The sequence below is a fragment of the Podarcis vaucheri genome, assembly GCF_965113315.1.
Source record: "Podarcis vaucheri genome assembly, chromosome: 14".
Classification (NCBI taxonomy): Eukaryota; Metazoa; Chordata; class Lepidosauria; order Squamata; family Lacertidae; genus Podarcis; species Podarcis vaucheri.
The window spans coordinates 36,527,544-36,544,844 of NC_138752.1; the positions used below are offsets into that span (position 1 = coordinate 36,527,544).

The 17,301-nt window shown below is 45.0% G+C and overlaps 1 protein-coding gene across 3 annotated transcripts; it reads left to right on the forward strand.

The window, feature by feature from the left end:
• Positions 1–10,773: 10,773 nt before the first annotated feature.
• Positions 10,774–17,241, forward strand: LOC309518757 (adenine nucleotide translocase lysine N-methyltransferase-like). Of its 3 annotated transcripts, none has more exons than XM_082199245.1 (6): positions 10,774–10,860; positions 13,376–13,539; positions 14,315–14,419; positions 15,436–15,576; positions 15,821–15,871; positions 16,563–17,241. In XM_082199245.1, the coding sequence occupies exons 2-6, from the start codon at positions 13,378–13,380 to the stop codon at positions 16,749–16,751; spliced, it is 648 nt and encodes a 215-aa protein (XP_082055371.1). In that variant the 5' UTR covers positions 10,774–10,860; positions 13,376–13,377; the 3' UTR covers positions 16,752–17,241. The 3 variants fall into 3 exon arrangements, with proteins under 3 accessions (XP_082055371.1, XP_082055373.1, XP_082055372.1); XM_082199246.1 differs by lacking the exon at positions 10,774–10,860 and adding an exon at positions 10,880–11,975; XM_082199247.1 differs by lacking the exon at positions 15,436–15,576.
• The last annotated feature ends 60 nt before the right edge of the window (positions 17,242–17,301 follow it).

Here is a 17,301-nt window from a genome sequence, read left to right on the forward strand (position 1 = left end):
GATTGAATCCACCCAAAAGAGAAAGGGTCTGGAAGGGCTCTGGTTCTCCTAACCACCTTTTTTCAGAAGGGATCACTTGAAGTAGAAACATGAGAGGAGGGGTGCTTAACCCTTTCCACCCATCTATTTACCACTGAGATTCTCCCCCCTCTCCCCGCAATGTCCAGGAGAGAGCATCCCACAGATACCATCCAATCAAGTGCATTCTGCACAATGTTGGAATCGGGCCTTTCATGTGGCAGTACCTACCCTTTGGAACTCCCTCCCACTGTGGATCAGGCAGGGTGCCTTCCCTGTTGTCTTTTTGGTACCTGCTAAAGAGATTCTTCTTACAACAAGCCTTCCCAAATCTTTATCCCAGTTGGTATCTGTCATGGATTTTAATTGATTTTATACATGTGCTGTTGTTGGATTAAAACTGTTTTTATATTTATTTGTTTGTTTGTTTTTTATTATTTAAGCTTGTTTTTATATATGTAGGTTTTAAAAAAAATATTTTACATAGGTAGCTGTTTTATATGTAATATTTCAGGAAACCTCATGGGAAGCGATTAAATAACAACAACAACAACAACAACAACAACAACAACAACAACAACAACAACTCAGATGTACTTTTACACCTATTGATAAACTGGTACAGTCCCCATGTTTTGGAATACAACTCCTATCATGACTGGGGGCTGATGGGAGCTGTAGTTCATAACATCTGGAGGGCACTGTTGGAGAAGACTGTTCTTGTATATGACTCAATGTCTAGCTCACAGGGTGGAGGTGATGACTGGCCCCAGGCCTGAGTCACCATTTTTGAGCTCGATCCTTCCTCCCTCTGAGCCACTCTTTTCCACCTGGCTCTGGTCAGTGGGCTATTGGCAGCCTAGTAAAAAAACAAAGTTAGTCCCTGCAATCCTGAAATCCATTTACCTCTGTCATAGAGGAATCTGCAACACAATGTTGCAGAGTGAAGTATTCGGCCATGCCCTCTTCCAGGATATGCCATTCCATTCCCTCTCCTTCTACCATTTTCAGTCTGCCCACCACACCAAGAGTCAGTATTCCAAGACAGCTCAGCATGCTCAGGCTTCATTGGACTTTGTCTGTTTTCCTCTCATTTAGGATTTATTCCACTTCTGCAAACTATGGGGCTCCTCCAAGGCTGATGATATACTTCATTTTTTTACGTGTCAATATGTAAACTGAGAACATTATCATTATACATCTCCTGTCCTGTTAGGGCCTATTTTTTTTGCCACAAGGAAATGGCTGGTTTGTGTTTGTAAAGTGAGTGCCCAAAGTCCCATCTCTTAATCTTCTTCCAAGAGTCTGTCCTGCAACATTTGCTCCCAGAACAAAGTCTGAAGATTCCAAATTCACCTTTTCCTCCCATGAGCAAAAATGGCTAGAGAATGGGTGAACTTAACAATTTCTGACCATTTCTCATTTTCCCAGCCCTCCATTCTCCACAATTCAACATCCGTTCACATTTTGTTCCAGTGCTCACAGTATCTCACCATTTTAGTGCAAACTTCTGTTGGTGTACACGTTTCTCCAAGCAATCTTCCCTAATATAATGCACTTTAGTATGGTATTTTCACTAAGATATATGCGTTTTAATGTATACCTTACTTAGAATATTCATTTTTGTACACATTACTTGTCTGGAGAGCCACGTTGCAAAATTCAGAGAAGTGCAGATTTCTGAGGACGACTGAGCTTTTCTTCATATATTGTATGATTGGTTCATGTTTGTAAAGTGAGTGCGAAACCCTGCCTTGGAATCCTCTTTCACGATTCCATCTTGTTCTTGCAACATTTGCACACCCACCCTCCCGGCTCATTCCCTTGCGTCAGCCTCTCTGTGTGCCTGCTCCTTTCTCTGCACTGCATCTGAAAACGGCACCACCTGTTGCGGCTGTCCGCACCGTGTTACATTCAGATGCTCAGCTTAGTTTCCCCTGTTAATAAAAACAGGCTTGCGAATGAGGGTATATCTGTGGGAAAGTTGCAGCTTGTGGGAAGACAGTGGGGAGCCCTGGGGAGAGGAGAGAAGGGGGTGGGGGTGGGAGGGAAGGAGGGAAGTTGTGTGTGTCAGCACGCATGGAGGGGGTGGAAGCCGGGCTTTGCTAACTGCTCTTCCCCTTCATTTAGGAGACAATGTGCCCACCCACAATTGGGCCAAACATAAGAGAAGGCACAACAATGAGTCAATTAGGGAAAAGGGGCATTTTTCCCCCCAAAAGGGGGAGGGGTACAGATTCTGCCACATCATAACTGTCTCTTTTCTTCCTTGCAACCAGCCCCTTCTTGGGCTCCCTCTCCCACCAACTGCAGAGATCCTCTCCTCTCCTCTCCCCTCCCCACCTCACCCACCAGCACTCTCCCTCTTTGCTAGAGTGGGAGTCACAAATTCATTTACAATTCACAGATTCAAAGGCAACGAAAGGGTCTTCATCAGGGCAAGCTCATCGCCTCTGACCCCTTACCAAAAACCCAAATCAGGCCCATCTCTCTCTTGAGCTTTGCCCATCATTTCTGAAGGTGGTGTGGCATCGATGCCCATGATGTACATATTGCATAAAGATGCTACAGCAAGAGATGGAGAACTCTAGGCCCTAGGCCCAAATGTAGCCGCCCCACGACTCTTTGTCTTGCCTCAATGACACTTCTCCAGGCTACAACTGCTCAGAGCCTGCTTCTGCCTGGCATGAATGCCTCCTTCAGTCATACCTCGGATTACAGATGCTTCAGGTTGCGTTTTTTCGGGTTACCGCCAAAACCCAGAAGTACCAGAACGGGTTACTTCCGGGTTTCGGCGGTCGCGCTTTCGCAGAAGCGGTAAATTGAACTTTGCACATGCGCAGAAGCGCCGAATCGCAACCCGCACGTGCACAAATGCGCTGCTGTGGGTTGCGAATGTGCATCCCGCACGGATCACGCTCACAACCCAAGCGTCCACTGTAATGCTTCTTGCTTGCCTGGAGGGAGGATAGAGAGGGATGTGTTTGTGAACATGTGTCGAAACCAGCCTCCTTTAGAAAGGTGAGATACATTAGCTGCTCCACCCACTTTTATCTCTGGCCCTGCCCCTCACAGGCATGTGGCCCTAGAAGGCTGTCCAGAAGGGAATGTGGACCTCTGGCTGAAAACACATATCCACCCATGCACTAGAGGCAGTTTCCCCCCAATCTTATTAACGTCAGCAGGTAATCTGTTGGGGGAGCACATGCTGACTGTGGGTGGAGAAAGTGTAAACAATGGTTGAAATGGGTGCCCCCCCCCCGCAGTCTCTCTTTCTGGCACCCACTTTTTCTCACTCTCTTCCTCCCTGATCAGTGAGCTTCTAGAAGAAAGGAACTGAATGGTCTTGCCCAAGTCTGAACTGATCACTCTCAGAGGGCTTTTGAAATTAGGCTGATGGGCGCATAAAATTAGGATGAGCGTCACTGGCTGCCACTCCTGTGTTGCATGAACCTTCAACACCATCTATATAGTGTGTTGTGTTGAGCCACAAAGAATTAACTGTGCCTTGTGTATTTAAGGACAACACAATTGCTCCTCCTCACTCCCCTAACTTGAGACAAATCCTATTTCAGATCCAGATTAAGGTTCACAAACTAGATTTGGTGTCAATTGCGTGAATGCAATTAACCAGCACATTTTCTCTTCCCTTCCCCACCCCCCATTATGTACATAGCAGCAGTGAATGGTAAAGGGAAGTTTAACTCTTCCTCTGCCGACTCCAGTTCTGACAAAAGTCACTTCTCTGAGACTGCTATATTTTCATTTCATGGGGAAACCTCATCCTGGTGCTAATTAATGTTGTGTCTGGTGGGACTCTTACCCAGGCAGACAGCAGGATTTCTCTCAGATTCAGAGACAGGGTAGGGAGGCCAGATTGTCCTCAAGAAGACAGGTCACTGCTGTTAATCCACTTTGCCAGAATGTAACACAGTTTACCTCCATTTAGGAGGCAGGGCGTAGCTCAGCGGTAAAAAGTCCACTATAAATGCAGAAAGTCCAAGTTCAATCCACAGCATCTCCAGGTAGGGCTGGGAATGTTGCCTGTCTGAAGCCCTGGACAGCTGCTGCCAGTCGGGGTAGACAATACTGAACTGGGTGGACTAATGGTCTGACTCTATAGAAGGCAGCTTCCTATGTCCTGCGCTGTCCGCTCAATCAGATGGAGAAACATGGGCTTAGGACAACAACAATAGCTCACAGTTATTTGTTAAAAGGATCAGGAGGCAGATCTGTGGAAAACTTTGCTTTACAGTGGTACCTCGGGTTACGTACTTAATTTGTTCCGGAGGTCCGTTCTTAACCTGAAACTGTTCTTAACCTGAAGCACCACTTTAGCTAATGGGGCCTCCCGCTGCTGCCGCGCGATTTCTGTTCTCATCCTGAAGGAAAGTTCTTAACCTGAGGTACTATTTCTGGGTTAGTGGAGTCTGTAACCTGAAGCGTATGTAACCCGAGGTACCACTGTACAAGGTAGACACAGGAACATGGGCACTGCTTTTTATATGGTCAGTTCATGGACCTATCTCGCTCTGTATTTTTGACACTGACTGGTCAGCCACTCTCAAATACTTCAGATTGGGATCTCTTTTAACCCAACTGGGAGATCCCGGGAACTCAACCTGGGACCTTCTGCATGCAAAGCAGATGCTCTACCACTGAGCTGCAGTCCTTTTGGCATCCCGCTGGTCTATCTAGCTTAGTGATGTTGACAATGACTGGCAGCAGCTGTCCAGGATTTCAGACAGCGTTCTCTCCCAATCCTACCTGGGGATGCCAAGAATTGGACCTGGGACCTTCTGCATGCAAAGCAGATGCTCAAAGTAACTGAACAAATAAATAAATAAAAACTAAAGAGGAATGATTCCCCCCCCTCTCTCTGTGTGTAGGAGGGACGTTACATCAGCATTGGTCCAAAGCATCCTTGGCAAGGAGCAAGGTCTGTGGTCTCATGAGCCAGAATCACCACCAGCCTGCAAAGTGCTTTCCTCCGGGCAGAGAAAGTGACATTATTTTTCCAAGGCTTTCGTCCCCATTTTCGGAATCTGTTTTGAATAAAAGAGCAAAGCTAGTCAGCCAGTCTAGAGTTTTACAATGGAAAGCTCTGGTGGAGGGGGTGGGTTTTTTCTTCTTCTTCTCCCTCTCCCTACATGCTTTAAAGTCAAGCCAATTTCCTTTGGAGGCATTGGGTGAGAGGGGGAAGGGAGAGGGTTGTGAGGTTTTTTGGGGGGGGGAGAGAGAAAGCAACTTTCAAATAAAAATAATTAAAAAAGCAGAGCAGCAGCAGCAGCAGCAGCAGCAGCAGCAGCAGCTGAGGAATGTTAATGCCGTGCAGCTTTCAGTTCCACAGCCCCATTCCCATTCACCACGCCAGCAGTTTCCCAGCGGATTTGCTTGTAAGCCCCGCATTCCTCAGCAGACCAAAGACATGAAGCCCTCCACAGCAAGGATTGGATCAGTGCTCTGTGCATGTGTGTGTGTGTGCGTGGGAGGAACCCACACACATCCTCAGCAACAAGCTCTGTCCCCTCTTTTTCTTCTGTTTTACAGATGCTTTATATAGTTTGGTTGCGTCATTTTATAGTGGGGGAGGGTGTTAAGTGAGATTTTGTTTTTGTTCAATGAGATTGATTGTAAAAACTACCTTGAGAGCATGAGCTGAAAAATAGTTTAGACGTGCATTTGTTTGTTTGCTTGTTTCCCACCTTCACCCTAATGCCCCAGACCAAGTTGCGGCATTAATAAAACAATAATGAACAACTCACAACCATAAAATAAGGCGGGTCCTAAAAACACACACTGCATCATCATACATACATCATCGTCGTCGCCAATTTTTTAAATCGTACATATTTATTAATTTCTGTAAAGAGACAAACGAACAACATAGAGCAATAAGCAAAGCTGATCCATCAACAGAATGCAAGATCAAGATCATACAAAATTATTATCAAGGGAAAGAAAACAGCTTATGAAAACAATTTTAGGAAAGGAAAAGCAAGGGATAATGTTGTTAACCAAGTTCAGTTATTCATAAATCACCATGCATTTGAGGTGGAAAATTCCATGAAGCGATATCTTATTTCTCCAGATTTGTCTGCCCCTCCTCCGTGATGCTTTCATCTTACGTATGCATCATCAGCATTAATTAATTAAATTTATATTTTGCCTTCCTTCCAATGAAGACAATGTGTGAAAAGGCAGATTGGGAACACATTGCCACCAGTTGGACTGCTAGTAGGAAATATTTATTTCAGTTTCTCGTTTTTCCACTCTTCAGTTCAGTTGTCCACATTTTCACATCAGTTTGATTAAAAAAATAATAATGACAATTTATTACCATTTTAATGTGAATTTCACCTAATATACTCATTTTTGTGTGCCTAATACTCACATTTTTCAAAGCAGTTTCCCCTAATGCATTTTTAATGTTACTTTCAATCATCATCATCTTTGTAGACATTACTTGGCTGGAGAGCTGCATTGCAAAATACAAAGAAGTGCAACTGTGTTTTCTTTACAATATGGATGTGTTTCAGAGAGAATGCTGTAGCACTCAGTTCCTGCTTGCGGGCTTCCCATACTCCCCTGTTTGGCCACAGTAGGGTTGAGAGCTGGGCTACACGGGGCTTTGGCCTGATCCAGCAGCCAGGCTCGTCACGGTGAGAACGGGATGCTAAACTAGATGGGCCAATGGTCAGATCCAGCAGGGCTCTTCTTATATTCCTAAGACTCATTCGCAAGCTACTTACCATGATGGCTGTGCTCTCCCTCCACTGTTGGGGCCAAGGCACCTCAAAGACTGCTCTTGAGCTCAGACTTCCCACTGGGTCATCTGGTTGGTCCTGTGAGAAAAGGTTGCTAGATTAGAGGGGTGTTTGGCATTATGCAGCAGCCAGGCTGATCTTGTGTATCACTCCCACACTCCAGAAAATCGAGAGGTGTGCATTTGCAACTAACCTTTACAAGTACAGTGGTACCTTGGGTTACACACGCTTCAGGTTACAGATGCTTCAGGTTACAAACTCCGCTAACCCAGAAATATTACCTCGGGTTAAGAACTTTGCTTCAGGATGAGAACAGAAATTGTGCTCCGGTGGCGCGGCAGCAGCAGGAGGCCCCATTAGCTAAAGTGGTGCTTCAGGTTAAGAACAGTTTTAGGTTAAGAATGGACCTCCGGAACGAATTAAGTACTTAACCCAAGGTACCACTGTAGACGAAAGGAGCTACGTATATGCTCCAACATCCAGAAACCAATTAAGATGTGAATAGTCTGTACAGAAGTGACACACCACAGTGTACTATTGGCCTGTATCCCTGTCTGTGACCACCCCCACCCGGCTTTCCCGGACCCCAATGTTTATTTGGGCAGTAGAGGTCTAGGGAGCTGTTGGTTTAAGGAGGCGGAGGAGGGCTGGTTTCACACTGGGGTGATCTGTTTAATGGGCTGTCAGATGATGGATGTTTCCCTCCCTCTGAAGTTATCTGTCCAGCAGGATCACATTTCCCTCCTGAGCCGGACGTACGACGCCAAAAGCCACGAGTCGGGTGGAGGCCATTATTTATACAAACTTTCCTTCCCCCCGGTTTTTCACCCCTCTCAGAGACTTGTGTCTAATCTTCCCTCTTGCCCCCCCCCCTTCTTTCTGCGAGACATGTTCTAAAACACGGCAGTATTAAAGTCCAGCATTGCCTGGGCTTCAAGGGTAATGAAGTGACTGCCAGGAGAGAAGCCCAACCAGTATGGGCAGGCGAAAGATCCTGAGTGACTACCTCTCTTGGTGGGGATGCTAGCAAAAGTGTGCTGCACAAGGGTAAGGCTGTGTACTGGGGTGCTGTTAGAACTGCAGAGTCATAGAACTGAGGCCATGTCCACATCATATATTTTAAGTGCTTTTTATACCACTTTAAGAGTCATGACTTCCCCTTAAAAATCCTGGAAACTCTGGTTTGTTAAGGGTGTAGAGAGTAGTTAAGGGACACATAAGTCTTTATATACGCAACAGGCCAAGAGAGGGATGTCTTTCAACTGAGGTTGACACAAATACAAAATCCACCTCTGCACAGGACCTTGCTATAGTGGCAATCCAAGACTGCAGCTCAATAAAGGCATTTCTTAGGGAAACTGGTGAGAGTTTGGTCAGATAACCATCTCTATAACGCTCCATTATTAGGAGTGCATACCAAGGGGATGTTTTGGTGTTTCTAATTACAGTAGTACCTTGGGTTACATACGCTTCAGGTTACATACGCTTCAGGTTACAGACTCCGCTAACCCAGAAATAGTGCTTCAGGTTAAGAACTTTGCTTTAGGATGAGAACAGAAATCATGCAGCGGCGGCACAGTGGCAGCAGGAGGCCCCATTAGCTAAAGTGGTGCTTCAGGTTAAGAACAGTTTCAGGTTAAGAACGGACCTCTGGAACGAATTAAGTACTTAACCCGAGGTACCACTGTAGTTGGAAGTCCCTTCTGCATTCTATCCAGAAGAGCCAATCCCTTAGATGACACTTATTCAAGGTCAATGCAGAGCTCAGGTCTAGGAAATAATAATAGTCTAAAACATCTTGCTTCTTTCCAGAGTTGGTTATTACCCAATTCCATTTAGCACAGTGCAAGAAAATGCTCAACCGGCATAGTAGCAATTCTTTTAATATACTGTTACAGTTTTGGGGTAACAGAGCTTGGGGGGCAAGGGGGCACCCATAACTGCTACAGTTAGAGAATGATAGAAATTAATACATGGTATAATTTAGATAATATTTGGAATATTGAAGGGAAGATGCCAGATGTTCAGTATATACTGAACACCTCCAAGAGATTTTTGAGGTCAAATCAGGAAAGAGAAATGAACACTAAACCATCTGCATACATCAAGATTGAGATATTTTCAGACTCTGGACTCATTGGTCTTATGTCCCACTCCATCCCTTTAGATCAAGAGTGAGGAACCTGTGGCCGTCCATATGTTGTTGCTCCCATCATTCCCTACCATTGCTAGTTATTTATTTTTATGTTGATATCCCACCTTATGTCATGCATGACCCAACTTTTATTCTCACAATGACCCCATGAAGTAGGTTAGTCTGTGAGCTGGTCACTGGGAGTGAGTTTCCTGAATGAGAGAGCATTTGAACCCCGGTCCCCCCCACCACAAAGTTCCTAGAGGGGGCCACTCCTTTTCAGCCTGAAGGGTGTTGCAGCAGTCCAACAATATCTTGAGGGGCCCAGGATCCCCATATGTGCTTTAAATAGTAACCTGTGAAATTTCACTTAATTCAAAAGAGGTTGAGCTAGCCTTGTGTAAGGTGGGGTGGTTGTGTTCCCTTCTGCTCATGCTGCTGAGTTCCTAGCCCTCTGCCATAAAAGTCCTGCCATGATGGCACTTATTATACACACATATTAAAGGTGCGATAGAACCCTGTCTTGTGTTACATCTGCTGGTATCTTTAACAATTCAACGCAGGTCACACCATCAATTTATAGCTCTCCATTCAGCCATGGCTGCCCCTCCCCGCAAGAATTCTAGGAGCTAATGTTTGCTAAGGGTACTGAGGGAGCGGGTGGCACTGTGGTCTAAACCAGTGAGCCTCTTGGGCTTACTAGTCAGAAGGTTGGTGGTTCGAATCCCCGTGACGGGGTGAGTTCCTGTTGCTCCAGTTCCTGCCAACCTAGCAGTTCAAAAGCATGCCAGTGCAAATAGAGAAATAGGTACTGCTGCGGTAGGAAGGTAAACGGCATTTCCGTGTGCTCTGATTTCTGTCACGGTGTCCCGTTGCGCCAGAAGCGCTTTAGTCATGCTGGCCACATGACCCAGAAAGCTGTCTGTGGACCAGCGCCAGCTCCCTTGGCCTGAAAGCACCACAACCCCAGAGTCACCTTTGACTGGACTTCACTGTCCAGGGCTCCTTTACCTTTACGGGTACTGAGAGTTGTTAAGGGAATATTGTTCCCCCAAAGAGGTACAATTCCCACAGTTCCCTGTGAAGAGGGCTTGACTCTGGGAACTGTAGCATTGATGGGGGGGCTAGGGACCTCCTAACAGCTCTCAGCACCCTTAACAAACTACAGAATTCTTGGCGGGGGGGGGACAGCCATGAGCATTGAAAGGGGCCTCATAGTGTTTAAATGGATGGCGCGAACGTGACAGCAGCGGAGAGAGATCCCTGCCCTTTTCTCCCTGTTGTTGTTTAGTTGTTTAGTCGTGTCCAACTCTTCGTGACCACCTGGACCAGAGCACGCCAGGCACTCCTGTCTTCCACTGACTCCCGCAGTTTGGTCAGACTCATGCTGGTAGCTTCGAGAACACTGTCCAACCATCTCGTCCTCTGTCGTCCCCTTCTCCTTGTGCCCTCCATCTTTCCCAACACCAGGGTATTTTCCAGGGAGTCTTCTCTTCTCATGAGGTGGCCAAAGTATTGGAGCCTCAGCTTCACGATCTGTCCTTCCAGTGAGCACTCAGGGCTAATTTCCTTAAGAATGGATACGTTTGATCTTCTTGCAGTCCATGGGACTCTCAAGAGTCTCTTCCAGCACCATACTTCAAAAGCATCAATTCTTCGGCGCTCAGCCTTCTTTATGGTCCAGCTCTCACTTCCATACATCACTACCGGGAAAACCCATGGCTTTAACTATACGGACCTTTGTTGGTAAGTTGATGTCTCTGCTTTTTAAGATGCTGTCTAGGTTTGCCATCGCCTTTCTGCCAAGGAGCAGGTGTCTTTTAATTTCGTGACTGCTTTTCTCCCTAGCGGAACTTAATGTGCCTCGAGTGCCTGTTTCCACACGGAGCGTCCTAAGGAACGGGCTGACGGAGACTTGGGCGGACCAGGCTTCCGGGATAGGTAAAGTGGGCGCCTTCGTGCTATGCTCATACGGGGCGGGGGGATGAGAGGAGGTGGTCTTCCGCCCGAAACGCGGGCTTGTTGGTGCCTAGAAAGAAACAAAAGAGCGAGATCGCAGCTGGAGAGCAATGCTTTCCTGTCCCTCCCGTAGAAGCTTGCCCTGTCTCTTGATCCCAGTTGACTTACTTATTTAGCAAAATTTATTTAAAGCTACTCCGTGGGGAGAGAGGTGCATTCTGTCCATTCTTAGAGGCACTGCTCTCGTTCTTCCTGCCTTTTCTTCTTACACATCCCGCCTCGCGTTCAAGGATCTCAGTGCAGCGAACATTGTTTTTGCCCCCTGGCCACTTCATCCTCAGATTGGGTTAAATTGAGAAACAGGTTGAGCGGCTGAAGGTCACCCGGCGGGCTGGCGAGGAAGATGCAAGCCTGGGTATCCCTGGTCCTAGTCTGGAACGCTATAACCACTGTGCTACACTGCCGCCGCCCGCCGGTCCGCCCCCGCCCCCCGCGGTTCTGTAGTGTATGGTAACAAATGAAAGTTGGTTGATTGATTGAATTGTAATGAAGAAGTGGGTGGAGGAGAGAAGATTTTTTTAAAAGCAGCACTTTGCAGCTGGAGCTTTAAGGTTGATGCAAAGGTTGACATTCTAATGTTAAAATTGCTAAATTTAGTAATGCTGAGAAACAGAAACAGGGTCAATGCCCTCTTCTCCCAAATATTTTTTTCAAGACTTTGGGATTCCCCAACCAATCATCTGTCTTTTGCCTCACACTGCTTTTCTGATTGATTTAAAGAGGCATTCAATAGTTACGTGGACTGGAAAGGTCTGCATTGTTATGTTTTTCAGCAGGGAAAACGTCCATTTTTAGAAATGCTATTGTTTTGTAAATTAACTCATAACCTACAGTGCAGACCTATGCATTCCTGCTTGGCAGTAAGCCTCACTGAGTTCAATGGGACTTCCTCCCAGGAAAGTATATATAATCTAGTGAGTGATTACAGATCAGATTCAGCAGATGAAATGGATATATTACTAATTAACCGTGCAATCTATACATACTGTATCTGTTCAGAAGGAAGTTCCACGGAGTTCAATAGAACTTACTCCCAGGTAAATGTGTATAAAATTGCAACTTTAATCTAAAATCAACATGATCAATTTGACGCGTCCTAGAAAGCATGAATATTTCAGGCATGCTAACACTAATAATTTTTTGTTGTTGTTTTCACCGCTTTTCTTAAACGTTTTAGTAATATCAGGGAAGAGTGTGCTACTGAACTTACCACATTTTGCAATACTGTATTATACCAGTTTTTCAATAAAATACATTTCCACATAAGGCTTTGAATTTGTTTGAATTTCACATTTAAATAACACCATGCACTTTATTTGAATCTCACAAAACCGAGAAATTTCCCGGTTCCAAATTTTCCTGAAAGCACACATCACTGGTATTTGTTATTCAAAGTTTCCCCTGGCCTTTTGGCATGGTGCCTCATAAAATATGTTATAATACTGCACTCGTATATGCTTCTAGTATACATATGAAACACACTCAATGGTTTGTTGTAGTTTTGCCTCTGGGCTAGTGAGCCGAGTGAGCTATGAGTAAAGATCGGAATGGAGGATATTGGAGGCAGGACCTTCCTTGGTGGTGAGGAACCCACAATGGTAGAACTCTGCCAAACTTCCTCCTGAATTTAAACGGGCTCTAAAGACCATTTTTATTATTCAAGGCTTTTAATGAGTGACATTCTACTGGCTTATATGTTATGCTGATGTGTTTGTTTACACGTTTTCTTCGGAAATGTGAATTTAAAAAAACCCAAAATTTAATTATGTAAGCTACCATAGGTTGTGGTTTTTTAAATTAAAAAAAAAAGATTGATGTAAATGAGAAAAAGGAGTGGAGCAGCATCCCCATGAGGTTACAGCATTTGTGGGTTTTTTAGCAAGAAAAGACAAGTAAGAGGAGACATGAGAGAGGTGTGTAAAACTATGCACAGTGTGGAGAAAGGATATAATAATTTATTATTTATATACCCCACCCATCTGGCTGGGCTTTCCCAGCCACTCTGGGCAGCTTCCAACAAAATATTAAAATACAGTAATGCATCAAACATTAAAAGCTTCCCTAAACAGAAATGTTTCTCCCCCTCATAATACTAAAATTTAAGGGCATCCAACAAAGCTTCTTTACACAGCACATGGTTAAAGTGTAGGGTTTGTTGCCACCAGAAGTAGTGAGGACCACTAATTTGGAATGCTTTGAAAGATGATTAGATAAATTCATGGAAGATAGGCTATCAATGGCTTCTGGCCATGAGGGCTATGTTCTCTCTCCATATGCCTAGATTATATCTCTGAATCACAAGTGGAGGGAGGGCCGTTGCACTCAGTTCCTGTGTCCTGGCTTCCCAGACACATCTGGTTAGCCATTGTGAGAATAGGATGCTGGAGTAGATGGCCTTCGGCCTGATACAGGTGGTTCTTATGTTTCCCTCTTGCAGACATGGATCCTGAGGATGCTGAAGAATTGGCAGCTGAGTTGCACGGAAAGCCTGTGGGTGTCTGGGACCTCTTGCAAATTGCAGCAGGCACTGGCTTGACCGCCTATGTTGTGTGGGCTGGAATTCTCATGCCAGGATTCCGCAAAGTGCCTTTAAAATTACAGGTACATATCAGACGATTTGCTGTGACATTTGAGGGGAAAGCAGCACAGTTAACTGGCACATGATTATTGTGTTGGGAGGGAACTTGTGCAGGCAGGACTCTCCGTTATGAGACCAAGAGGGGTCTTTGGAGATTTTAAAAAAGCACAAACACACTCATGGATTCTGATGGCCAGATATTTGAAATGCTTAATCACAATCTGTATCAGGATGCTTTCCAGATGCTATACCCTGATGTGATGCTCTTCCCTTTCGCCTATCTATTTGAGTAGGTAGATAATTGATTTGGCTCAACACAAGATAGTCACGTCAAGTGTTTCCTGCTTGGCAGGGGGTTGGACTCGATGGCCCTTGTGGTCTCTTCCAACTCTATGATTCTATGATTCTAAGTCAGCTGCTCCCTCTTCCAAGGTCTGGTGCACCCATGAGCCCCCCGTGGCGCTAGCAAGGCTGTGCCGCCATCAGCCCCAGCATCATACGACGCTGATGAGAGTTGTAGTCTAACACATCCAGAAAACACCAGGTTCGCAAAGACCAGGGCATATTTTCAGCCGGAATTAATCGGAACTCAGTTCTGACACCTCTCAGGTGGGCACCATTGTCATTATAAGAGAACAAAGGCGATGTTTGTTGTGAGTTCCAGCACCACTTTTTCTAGAAAAATAGCACTGACAAAGACTGTTTTAGAGTCTTTAGGTTTCCATGTATATTCCCTACCCCGGAACTCTGTGGCCCTTTCCAACTCAGAGCTTGCCTCTCTTTCTTCTCTTCATCCAGGTTCCGTATGTCCCAGCAAATGCCAATCAAGTGGAGAATGTGATGTCGCTGCTGAAAGGACGCTCTGGGAAGATGGTGGATTTAGGGTCAGGCGATGGCAGAATTGTAAGAGCAGCGAGCTTGATTCTTGATGGTGGCATGTTCCATGAAGTTGGGTGGCCCACTTGAAAGAACTACAATATATAATAATTTGGATCAAAAGGGAAGAACAGGGCTAGGGAACCTTTAGCCCTCCAGCTATTAGTGATTTAAGTGAACTTCACAGATGGTGTTAGCTTCTGAGGAAATGCTTGATCAGGGCTAGATCCCCCAAAATAATAATCTTAGAATCTATTTGCGAATGCATCACTAGATGCATCTGGGCTAGATCAGGTGTGGGAACCTTTGGCCCTCCAGATGTTACTGAACTACAACCCCCACCAGCCTTAGCAAGCATGACCAATGGCAAGGGATGCTGGGAGTTGTAGTTTTTTTAAAAAAATGTTTTATTAGGTTTTATCAGTGAAAAAGTGTAGAGAAATACAAAAGCAAAAAGAATACAAAACACAAGAATACAAAAATACAAAATACAAAAAATACACAAAAAAAGAAAAGGAAAAAACACATATAAAAGAAATGCAAAAATTTCCCTCTTTCTTAAGTTCTCCTCTTTAATTAACTTATTTTCCTGACTTCCTCACATCTCCCATTTTTGTATCCCTTTTTAAAATTTATTCAGCAAATTCATGTCCTATTAGTTTATCCATTATTGATCACCTCTTACATTTTACCTTGTTGCTAGAATCCCCTTCAATTCATTTCAATGTCATCAGCATTCAGAAATTTTACAGTGTTTCTGCAAATAGATTTTAACTTTCCTCCAATCTTCTTCCACCAACTCTTCTCCCTGGTCTCGGATTCTGCCAGTCATTTCTGCCAACTCCATATAGTCTATTAGTTGCATCTGCCATTCTTCCAAGGTGGGTAGTTCTTGTGTCTGGGATGCTGGGAGTTGTAGTTTGAAGGTTCCCTGCACTTGGGTCAGATGGATAAATAGCCTGACCTGGGGCAAGGCAGCTGTCCTGTGTTTCTAAGGATCACAAATGCAGTCAATGAAATAAGTGCCTTGGTTTTGCTTCCAGGTGCTAGAGGCTTACAAGCAAGGTTTCAGACCCGCTGTTGGCTATGAGCTCAATCCATGGCTGTTACGACTTTCAAGCTATCGTGCCTGGAAGGCCGGCTGCTATGGAAAAGTTTCTTACTGTCGGGACGATCTTTGGAAGGTGAGATAAGAGGCTCCATGAAATTGCGCAGATAATCGGGGTAGTGAGAGGACACACAACACATTGGCTGCTTGTGTTTGTCAGCCTCTTCATGAGCCAGGCTGTAAGGTCTGGCTGGCAGGTAGTTTTTAGGCCAGGATAGGAATATTTTTAATTATAGGTATTAGGCTGGGTGCTAGGGATTGATGCTGGGCTTCAGACATTGGATCAGGTTAACCAATAGTCTTGGTTCTCTCTCTTAAAGGTGGATCTGTCAGATTGTAAGAATGTCACTGTGTTCTTGGCACCTAGCGTGGTAAGCGTATTTATTTACTATTACTATTCATATACAAAGCCCATAGCAGCTTAGGACCAGATTACTTGCAGAATCATCTTTCACCATATATGCCAACTCGACATTGACCTGCGGAGCTGGCACTGTTACAAGGAACTTTGGAACTCCCCGCATGTTGACATCAGACAGGTGCCTTCACTGTACAGTGGTACCTCTGGTTACATACGCTTCAGGTTACATACGCTTCAGGTTACAGACTCCGCTAACCCAGAAATAGTGCTTCAGGTTAAGAACTTTGCTTCAGGATGAGAACAGAAATCGTGCTCTGGCGGTGCGGCAGCAGCAGGAGGCCCCATTAGCTAAAGTGGTGCTTCAGGTTAAGAACAGTTTCAGGTTAAGTACGGACCTCCAGAACAAATTAAGTACTTAACCCGAGGTACCACTGTACTCTTTTTGGCATCTGCATAAAATATTTTTGTTTAGGCAAGCTTATCCAGCCATGCATAACGTTGACATGTGTTTTAATCTCTTTTTAAAGTTCTGTTGATTTTAATTCCCCTCTGAATGTTTTTAAACACCTGTTTAAAACCATATTTTCTTGATAATTGTATTTTTATTTTTTCAAAAAACCAGTTAGAGGTTTCCATACAATTAAGAGAGTGTGTGTGTGTGTGTGTGATATAACCCAGGCATTTTCCTTCCCATTTCTCAGTTGCAGCTTCTGGAAAGGAAGCTGCTTGTGGAACTTCCGGATGAGGCCCGTGTGGTGGCTGGACGCTTCCCCCTCCCCAACTGGACACCCACCAGCATGGCTGGGGAAGGTTTGAACCGAGCCTGGGCCTACGACATCAAGACTGTACGGCAATCCGAGCAGGACAGACCAGAGGGAAGCCCGGTATAAGAACGTGTCCTCTAGGAAACAAGCAGGCACCTTTGCAAGACGGACAAGGGTTGTTTCCAGTGGCTCAGAGAGTGAAATCTGCTTCTTTCCAATTGCTGGCCTTGACAGACCTTTATAAGCACTGGGGTGTGGGAGGGAGAGAGGGAGGGAGAGAGGGAAGGAAGAAGGCAGGAACAATGAGATGATTTGTCAAGGGAAATCACATGGTTTCCGTAACTCCTCTCCTGAATCCTGCTAATTCTGGAAACTCATTAGAACCTTTGCCGCAGGATGGGACAGGTTTGTCTCTTCATTGTGGAGTAGTGTGTATATTTATTTATTTATTTGTAATGAACTTTCACAGCACTTATTTTTTTTACTCATCTCAGTGTGTGGTCCAGTGGGCTGCTAAGATCTTATTGGGCTAGCAAACCCATGCCATGCTTCAGCTTGGAGCTTTGGTTGTGAAATAAAGAGAACTGTGATCCTCGGGATGCTGAGGATTAATGTACCAGATAGTGATTTATTTTACTAACATGGTACAACTTCAGATTTCTACACATGGTGGTAT